The sequence below is a fragment of the Habropoda laboriosa genome, unplaced genomic scaffold (genome assembly GCF_001263275.1).
Source record: "Habropoda laboriosa isolate 0110345459 unplaced genomic scaffold, ASM126327v1 scaffold67, whole genome shotgun sequence".
In the NCBI taxonomy this organism is placed as follows: Eukaryota; Metazoa; Arthropoda; class Insecta; order Hymenoptera; family Apidae; genus Habropoda; species Habropoda laboriosa.
Genome location: NW_017100242.1, coordinates 273,640 through 282,337, shown reverse-complemented (window position 1 = coordinate 282,337; position 8,698 = coordinate 273,640). Strand labels below are relative to the sequence as shown.

Sequence of the window (8,698 nt, the reverse complement as noted above, 5' to 3'; positions counted from 1 at the left end):
CCGAGCTTTATTAAGTAGGCGAAAGCGTGTGCCCGTCCCTCCATATTCTCCGTCGTCGTTGCTTTCGAAATTCCTCAAAGTAAATACAGAGTTACGGAGGTGTGCCAGGGCTATTAAGACTGCCTCCGACATCCAGTTACCCAAGTCACTCAACTTTGGTAGAAACTTCGATCGATCTCTATACAATATCAACGATGAAGTACTCTGCTATTGGGACAGGTATGCACCAGTGCACGGAAATAGACGTATTATCCTGCTATGAATTTTCCCAGGCGCAATAACGGTTGTGAATTATCAAGGTACGTTGTCCCTTACGCGTTTCTATATAACGGATACGTAATATCTTAGAGTAAACGACGATAACGTAATACATCAATTGTATCGTATTATATCGCGTACAATACGTCCTCTATGGTTTCTTAATTGTTCAGTTGACCAATTAAACATAACCTGATTGATAGTCGATAATCGGAATACACTTATTACGAATCGTATGTTTCACTAACCTAAACGTAGTCAACTTCCTCGTGGCTTCGTACGACCTCCATGCCCTCTCCACGTTCGCTTGTTTTCGTCTCATCCTGATGCATACTTTAATACGTATCACTTAATTTTAACTGTACATCGTCACTTTTCCAAGGTTTTGTCACTGTTTCCGATAGTTGATCACTTTTACGACGCGGTCGATGCTTCATGTTCGTCCTCGTTTCACCGAATGGTTCATAACACTCTGAAAGTTTACCGTGTTGTCTTTCGATACACGCAAATGGTCACGTACGTAAACGCTTACTCTTCGTGATCGGCCACGTTGGGGTGAATACACACAGCGTCCTACAAATAACTACATCTACATGACAGCACTCGAAAGAAAATAACACTCTTTTATAGAATTAATTAGGAATACGAGTTGCAATTTGTATGCACGAGTCATTTCTTTCTACGAGATTAATTTTTTTCGATTTACAACTACGTCTTTAGCTGATTCCCGCCTTTTTTGTCTTTCAACTACTAACAAAACTGTGTTTTCAAATGGTCGAATGCTATTTGACATGCGTAGTAATTTCCGCCATTATCTCCACTTATAATTTTTAACCTTTCAATATGTAAACATAAAGTTTTGAGATTACGATACAATGTTTGGAGTTGATGAATTGCGTTTAACGTAGTACGAGTGGATTTTATTTATCGCTAGTATTAAACGACGAATTAGTTAGAAGCATACGTACCTAGATTCTTTACGATTTAGCAACCTGTTCCAACTTGTACACCTTCACTTTGAATGTCTCCCGTTCGCAATGGCGGGAGAACGACGTCTACCAGAGGGTAACTACGAACTGTTCGAACATTTACTCAATGTAGATGGCGCTACAATTCGAATCCAAACGAAAGGACCTGTGGGTAATAGTAGAAGAGAATCGTTAAAGAGCGCCGATGTGAAATAACGCTTACAATTTTATCAACGCACGTGCAGAATGATGTTGCCGTGTGCGAGAAGTCGAGATTCTGGCAATTTCCTTTGATCAATAAATAGTGTAACCTATGAACATTGTTAAATGCTGAATTGGCGGGAATATTGCAGAAAATGTGCATCAGTATTAGGAAGTGAATTTTTAGCGGGAGAAACTTTAGTTTAGTTGTGAATGAAGTTAATGGTTATTGTGTATACCGAGGACGGTTAGATCTGTTATTGTTTAAGGATTTGAAACAATAATGGAGTGCATAGTGGCGAACGTAGATAATATGCGTTTTGATATTGAAGTTGCTCTTGATGAGCAATATGGGGCTCTTCCTTTACCTTTTACTGGAATGGACAGTACGTGGTAGCTTTTGTATACGTGTTTAGCTAGGTTATCTTATCAAAAATGTAAAGGCAATCAACAAATTAATATGTACAATAATGAACATTCTTGCTGTGTATCTGTTGAATAAAACGAATTTTCTTGTATTAACTATATTCAATGAGATACTGATCTTTTAACTTTATATTTACATTATGGATTTATCGATGATTGTATCTGATTGCTACTTCAATATCACTTGTAGAATCTACTGCTGCGGTATGTCAATTTTATCCAAGAGGCACATGTGTTAAAGGAGCCTCTTGTCCATTTAGGCATGTAAGAGGAGACCGTACAATAGTATGTAAACACTGGTTAAGAGGTCTTTGTAAAAAGGGCGATCAGTGTGAATTTTTACATGAATATGATATGACAAAAATGCCAGAATGTTATTTTTATTCTAGATTTAGTAAGTATATGTGATATACGATGATATCTAATTATTATCACTTCAGAAAATATATCCATAAGAAATATGCAAGCAATCCTTTCGTATTTTCTTTAACATTGCTTTCTTTGTGATATTATTAAGTTTTCCCAGTATAGGTATGTTAAAATCAGTTATAAATTATTAGATGCCTGCCACAATAAAGAATGTCCATTCCTACACATTGATCCAGAAACTAAAGTGAGGGATTGTCCTTGGTATGATCGTGGATTTTGCAGGCATGGACCATTATGCAGACACCGGCATGTACGCCGTGTTTTATGTATGGCATATTTAGCTGGATTTTGTCCTGAAGGGCTAAATTGTAAATTTATGCAGTAAGTTTGCTACCAATGGAGTATTTCGAATTTCTTTCATTTAGGTCTAAATATATTATTGTGATTTTTATTAATTGTAGTCCAAGATTTGAATTACCAGCAGTACAAGATATGCAACCTAAAGAAGGAAAGAAAGTGATGATCACCTGTCACTTTTGTGGAGAAGGTGGTCATAAAGCTATTTATTGTAACAAAATGCCACCTGATGTACGTGAAGCTCAAGTTAGACAAGAAATAGAAGGTAATTCTCATGCTACACATCATATGAATATGCACAATGGGCCACCCCCAAGAGGGCCACAGAAACCACTTGAAGAAGTCACTTGTTACAAGTGTGGAACTAAAGGTCATTATGCCAATAAGTGTCCAAAGGGTCATTTAGCATTTTTAAGTCATGCTGGGGGCAGTGGGAGTGGTACTCAAAATCAAAATTATCGCAGATGATTTCACTTATTTTATTTGTGTAAGATTATTGTGATTCTATTTTAATTTAGTAAAATCACTCCTCTGTAAAAATTTCTATATATCATATAGTAAAATAAGTTTAATACAACTGATTTCATATGGATCCTTGATACATAATTCCAACACCTCTGTATAAAATAAAATTGTTTATAAAAAAGAATTAAAATCATTTTATATAAAAAATTTAATAAGGCTTGAAAATATTTTGGGTTAAAACACCACCAAATGCATACTATAACAAATTTAATTTATTATTTAAAGAATTAAACATATTCCTAAATAGGTTGTTATTACACTTTGTAAATGTGTTTAAAGGGTATTTGCTAAATTATTAAATACGCTATTTCTATGAGCGCATCGATTTTCGACGTAGAATGTTATAAAAAGATATATTTGTTTATCGCTAATTTATTTAGTTTGTGACGTTGAACATGGGAAGACGTACTTCGCCATTTGTATATGAAGTGGCATTGTAAGACTATTAAATTTTAAAATCTTGTCCGCTAAAATATTAACAGTATTTATCTGTCGCGTGATTATTATCAGAAATATTAAATTCCTCCATTATTGAACGTGCATTCAATACTTCAAACATAAATCATTCTTTTATTATAAATACGTGTTAATTTTTTTATATTCCTCGGAATACATCATATCTAAACACTGTAAGTTATTATTAAAAAGAAAGTGCAAAGTCATCAGAACCATGAAAATACTGAATATCACTTCTTATATGCAAAAAAGCAAATGTGATTTCCTCGTAATCGGAAAAAGAGATCTTCTAATTGCACAAGTATGTTTTTTATTGCGACGTATAATACTCGATAACTTCAACATAATTAGCAGGAAATAATCCGTAAGTACCATCGGGACCGAGTCCTTGCCACCATCCCTCATCGATGGCATCTATATGTGTAATAATGTCACCAGGATCAAACGTAATTTCCGTATCATCAGCTGCTTGATAATCGTATAAGGCTTTTGCCATCATTCCTCCATTATTTGGATCTACGTATAAGTACTGACTATTTACTTGAGGACTGTACAATTCGGAGTCGGCACACGCTTCTTTTGTCGCTGCCGGTTGCTCGGTTTCTCCCGCTGGTTCTTTCGTTGCTTTCGATTCTTGAGCTTGGTTTTGAGTTGAAGATGTATTTGAAGCGGTGTTAGACACTACATCCGAGTTCTGTGTTGTATCGATTTCTGTTTTCTGTTCCTGCTCATCATCTTCTTCTCCTACTATAGCCTCAGCTATTTCCTTTTGCTGACTCTCCTCGAGTGCTTTTTTGGCTGCTTCCACGTGACTATTTTTCGGTACGTATTGTTGCTGAACTGGAGAAGATTTCATCTGACCAGCAGCCGAATTCTGTTCAAAAACAGCTCTAGCATTTATTGTTCTTTGAGCTATTAACTGTTGCGTTTCTTTGCTTCTCTGTCGTCGCAATTCTTCGCTTCGTGATTTATGATCGTCATCGACATCGTTGCTATAATGTTGACTTGCTGCTATTTGATTACGTATATTATTTACCTCCTCGGCACGTTGTTCCGCCAATTTTTGCCGTGCTATTGAGTTTTCCTTGGCAGTAACCTGTTCAAATATTGTAAATGAATAGTAAAATGTTCGTCATGTATTAAATACAACAACGTAATATATATTTACTTTTTGTTCTCTGAGCAATGTTTCTTTCTCCTCTCTAGTTCTAATTTCTTCTTCAAGTCGTTGTCGTTCTTTCTCGCATTTAATGCGTTCCTGTTCTAACCTTTTCTTCTCTTCCATTTCTTCTCTTTGCCAAAATTGATCGCGTTCGGTTGCATTTATTTCTTGTTCGGGAATTACTCTGCAATGAACAGTTTCTTTAAGTTTATTTTTTATATCCTTCGTAATTAACATAATAAAGATATATACCTCCTATATGTGGTACCCACTGGACCTGTATTGCCTTCATTTTCACCACGTGGTTCATTAAATTTATATGCTGAAGCTGTTGCTCTAGCAAGTTTGTCCATAATAGAATCAACTTCAACATCATCTTCTGAACGTGCAGTAAGTGTTATATGTGCACCTTTTAATAATTTTTCCACATCCCTAATATGATTTGCACAAGTACCCTTTCTAACTATTGGTGCTCCTTCTCCTTGCTAGAATATAATTCATTTTATAATACATATTGAATAAAAATATTACCTTTTTCATAGTAAGGTCTTACCCAATTTATTAAGAGACATTTTGGTAAACTTGTTTTAGTATCTATTACTCGACAAAAGGCATACATGATATGACTACTATCTAAACGGTCAATCATTTCTTCTAAACCTCCAGTTCCTGTTGCAACTACTTTTAAATTAAAAAAAGAATAAAAAAATATACAATTTTTATTACTTGAAACTAACACTTATTCTTCATTTTTCATTGTAATTTCTTCGTATGTATAATATTACAGAATATTTGCTTCATTATTATAAATGCTAATTATATACCTTGCGCTATTTATATCGATCGATAAAAGTAAAATGAATAGTTATTAAATACATGAAAGCAATTTATTTTGCGGATTTTTAAGGGTTTAATTGAACATTTATGCTTTTTCTAAGGATCATATGAATGCATAGCCGGGACGATAAAATGTAACATAAAAGGAACAGATGCAAGCCTACCAGTTAGTAGACGATTTATCGTCGACTACGCTGTGCCAGGCAGCCACCAAACCGTCTTTATTTTTTGTTAAATTAATTGACATCTTTCTCGCTCAGTTCATAAAAAATCAACCGTAACAACAAATCCGATCAAGTAAGTTGCTACTGGCGAATTAATGTCACAGACGCATCTTCTCGTTTTGCCTTTTTGATTAAATGTCAACGCCCTTCTGTTACCAACCGCAAAACGATGATCTTATCTGTATAGGTAACACGTTTAAATTGATCACAAAAAACTAAATGAACTTATATTTAAATTACATGAATAAGCACGAGCTTTGACGTATGCTAAAACATATTTTGACAAAACTTTATTGATGAAATTCTTCAAGACTGTTATACAAAGAACGACTGGTAGCGCTTACGTATTGATAGAGACCTCCAATCAGTAAGAGTAACATGAGCAAATGAAAGGCAAGATACAGTTGAAATGTTTTATATAGTATGAACTTATCGAATTCTATCTTAATTTCTATCTTTTATCTAAAAATTTATCAATAAAAATATAATGTAAGATGGTAAACGGAAAGAAAAAAAATTTCTCAGTTAATATTACCGATTCAAAAAACATTTAAGTCAACGTTCGGTGAAATAAAACTTGCAACGTGTGCGGTGACATTTCCAAACAAATTGTCATCACAACAATTTTCTACCGGCAATCGAAGCAAACGTAGTACTTAATTTAAATAGTAATTATTAGTTTATTATATTTATTAGTTAGAAAAACTGAATATTTTTAGTTGACCAAAAATGGTAAGTGTATTTAAGATTTTCTATTTGGCGGGTTAACCTTTATCTTTTTCTCTTTAACCTTTATTTTTCTCGAACTAAACTCATTTCAATGCTTTTCACAGTTGTTCTATTCTTTTTTCAAGTCCCTAATTGGGAAGGATGTAGTCGTAGAATTAAAAAATGACCTTAGGTGAGTTAATTGAAAGAATCATTATTTTGCTGTGTTTACCATCATCTAATAAAATTTTTGTATTTAGCATTTGTGGTACTCTACACTCTGTAGATCAATACCTGAATATTAAGCTAACTGATATAAGTGTAACTGATCCAGATAAATATCCTCACATGGTTTGTAATATTTATAAATTTTTTAATATAATAGAAAGGGTATCCTGAATAGGAAATAAAAATATAATATCTTTCAGTTGTCGGTAAAAAATTGCTTCATTAGAGGATCAGTAGTACGTTATGTACAATTGCCAGGAGATGAAGTGGATACTCAACTATTACAGGATGCTGCACGTAAAGAAGCAGCAGTTCAAGCAAGATAGTTTATAATGTTATTAGATACAAAAATATTGATTTATTTTTTATTATTAAAATCCACAACCATGTACAATGAACATACAAATTATGAATTTGTGAACTTATATGTAAAGTGATTTTACATATAATATTAAAAAGTTAGTTTCTAATTATAAAAATTTGCTGAAATTATTTTAAAATACATATATTTCATACAGAGAAATGTTAAACTTATACAGATAAAAGTAATAAATTTCATACAAAATTTATGAAATATTTAGTACAAATAAAGGACTGTTAAGTAAATATTTTTTTAAAGGGTATTTATAGTGGTTCATTTATTGTAAAAACATAAAATATATCAAATTAGATGATTTTTCTGTACATTTATGCATCCTTTGTCCATTCCACCAGTGACTTGTCGAACCAGATGTATTTACCTTTTATATCTGTGTTTTCTGGTAGTAATGCACAGAAGAGAGGTGCTTCAGCACCTTGATCTGGTGTCAAAGGACCTTTATGACTAGTCATATCAGTGTCTACATAGCCAGGATGTACAGAATTTACTACAAGATCTGCACGTGAATCTGAGTCAAACATCCTCTGATGAATCCTAGCTAGTGCAGATACTCCCACTTTACTTACAACATAGGCAGAACTTGGCCACCCTTTGTCCAAATGTGTATTTGCCTTAGCAGTACTGGAAATTTGAAGAGAGAATAGATCCCTTAGAATAAAGTAAATTCTATTTGATAAAGTAAAGTCTATTTGATAAATTTGTATAATTCAACATACTCAACAAATTCTTTCATGATACTGTCCAATTCTTCTTCTGTAAGGTTTGGATCAGAAAATCTCTTTCTCAATGATTCACCAGGAATCAATGACAAACGACCAGAAGAACTTGATACATGTACTACACGTGCATGTGGTTTCAGTAGTGGATAAAGTAAGCTACATACTTTTCTCAAACTGGAGTAATTTATCTTCACTGTCTCTTGTGCTTGCACAGAAAATGGATCTTTAGCATCTGTCTATATATTTAAAAAAAAACAATGTAGGAATTTTCAAGAGAAAAAAATGAAAAATAAATTAGGTAGTAATTACTTTAAATGCAATAGCAGCATTGTTAACTAATAGATCAAGGCCTTCATGGGTTTTCTGTAAATAGTCGCGGAAAGTGGAAATGCTATTTTCATCAGTGACATCAAGTTGATGAAACTTTGGTGTTAAACCTTGTTCTTCCAGCTGTTTAACAGCATTCGTTCCTCGGGTAACATCACGAGCCGTTAAATATACAATTCCATCAAATTGTTTACAAAGACCTTTTACAATAGCAAAACCAATGCCTTTATTTCCTCCGGTTACCTAAATTCAATTCATTATGTCTAATGTGGTATAAATGCACAATTTTTTATTTACGCAAAATTTTACAATATATAGTTTATAATATACTTACAACAGCCACACGCGTCATGTTGAATATTTTAAAACAACTTTTCTAGAAAATGCAAAGTAATAAGTTGAGGTTAAAATAAACCCTACGACAATACAATTATTGACTAGAATGACTCAACTATAGAAATGTGCACAAGTTATATAGTTTCAAGCGACTATCATTATTTGCGGATATTATCAGTTCACATAAAAAAAATACCCTTGAACATTTCTTGTATCAG

General features: G+C 33.3%; 4 protein-coding genes across 4 annotated transcripts; 2 read left to right on the top strand and 2 right to left on the bottom strand.

Annotated features, from left to right (window-relative positions):
- Positions 1-1,500: 1,500 nt before the first annotated feature.
- LOC108572040 (cleavage and polyadenylation specificity factor subunit 4) lies at positions 1,501-3,047 on the top strand. Its single transcript, XM_017934221.1, has 4 exons — positions 1,501-1,813; positions 2,044-2,247; positions 2,414-2,603; positions 2,684-3,047. Exons 1-4 carry the CDS (start codon positions 1,711-1,713, stop codon positions 3,045-3,047), a joined length of 861 nt encoding a protein of 286 aa, XP_017789710.1. The 5' UTR covers positions 1,501-1,710.
- Positions 3,048-3,870: 823 nt separating this feature from the next.
- Positions 3,871-6,131, bottom strand: LOC108571894 (drebrin-like protein). Its single transcript, XM_017934052.1, has 5 exons — positions 5,724-6,131; positions 5,276-5,411; positions 4,975-5,207; positions 4,711-4,906; positions 3,871-4,656 (listed from the first exon to the last, which is right to left on the bottom strand). Exons 1-5 carry the CDS (start codon positions 5,804-5,806, stop codon positions 3,871-3,873), a joined length of 1,434 nt encoding a protein of 477 aa, XP_017789541.1. The 5' UTR covers positions 5,807-6,131.
- A 381-nt stretch (positions 6,132-6,512) lies between these two features.
- On the top strand, positions 6,513-7,095 carry LOC108571893 (U6 snRNA-associated Sm-like protein LSm2). The gene is made up of 4 exons (XM_017934051.1): positions 6,513-6,521; positions 6,617-6,684; positions 6,752-6,842; positions 6,920-7,095. Exons 1-4 carry the CDS (start codon positions 6,513-6,515, stop codon positions 7,043-7,045), a joined length of 294 nt encoding a protein of 97 aa, XP_017789540.1. The 3' UTR covers positions 7,046-7,095.
- A 258-nt stretch (positions 7,096-7,353) lies between these two features.
- On the bottom strand, positions 7,354-8,574 carry LOC108572002 (carbonyl reductase [NADPH] 1-like). The gene is made up of 4 exons (XM_017934178.1): positions 8,479-8,574; positions 8,127-8,387; positions 7,815-8,053; positions 7,354-7,719 (listed from the first exon to the last, which is right to left on the bottom strand). The coding sequence occupies exons 1-4, from the start codon at positions 8,494-8,496 to the stop codon at positions 7,407-7,409; spliced, it is 831 nt and encodes a 276-aa protein (XP_017789667.1). The 5' UTR covers positions 8,497-8,574; the 3' UTR covers positions 7,354-7,406.
- Between the last annotated feature and the right edge of the window lie 124 nt (positions 8,575-8,698).

Excerpts from the sequence above, each read along its gene's own strand:
- LOC108572040 (XM_017934221.1), top strand. The coding sequence starts at position 1,711 with ATGGAGTGCATAGTGGCGAACGTAGATAATATGCGTTTTGATATTGAA. Across the intron at positions 2,248-2,413 it reads TTATTTTTATTCTAGATTTA|ATGCCTGCCACAATAAAGAA; the intron begins GTAAGTATATGT and ends ATAAATTATTAG. Across the intron at positions 2,604-2,683 it reads CTAAATTGTAAATTTATGCA|TCCAAGATTTGAATTACCAG; the intron begins GTAAGTTTGCTA and ends TATTAATTGTAG.
- LOC108571894 (XM_017934052.1), bottom strand. The coding sequence starts at position 5,806 with ATGTCAATTAATTTAACAAAAAATAAAGACGGTTTGGTGGCTGCCTGG. Across the intron at positions 5,412-5,723 it reads GATAAATCGTCTACTAACTG|TTTAAAAGTAGTTGCAACAG; the intron begins GTAGGCTTGCAT and ends TTCTTTTTTTAA. Across the intron at positions 5,208-5,275 it reads AATGTCTCTTAATAAATTGG|CAAGGAGAAGGAGCACCAAT; the intron begins GTAAGACCTTAC and ends ATTATATTCTAG.
- LOC108571893 (XM_017934051.1), top strand. Across the intron at positions 6,685-6,751 it reads GAATTAAAAAATGACCTTAG|CATTTGTGGTACTCTACACT; the intron begins GTGAGTTAATTG and ends TTTTGTATTTAG. Across the intron at positions 6,843-6,919 it reads CAGATAAATATCCTCACATG|TTGTCGGTAAAAAATTGCTT; the intron begins GTTTGTAATATT and ends AATATCTTTCAG.
- LOC108572002 (XM_017934178.1), bottom strand. Across the intron at positions 8,054-8,126 it reads ATGCTGCTATTGCATTTAAA|ACAGATGCTAAAGATCCATT; the intron begins GTAATTACTACC and ends TTAAATATATAG. Across the intron at positions 7,720-7,814 it reads ATCATGAAAGAATTTGTTGA|TACTGCTAAGGCAAATACAC; the intron begins GTATGTTGAATT and ends TCAAATTTCCAG.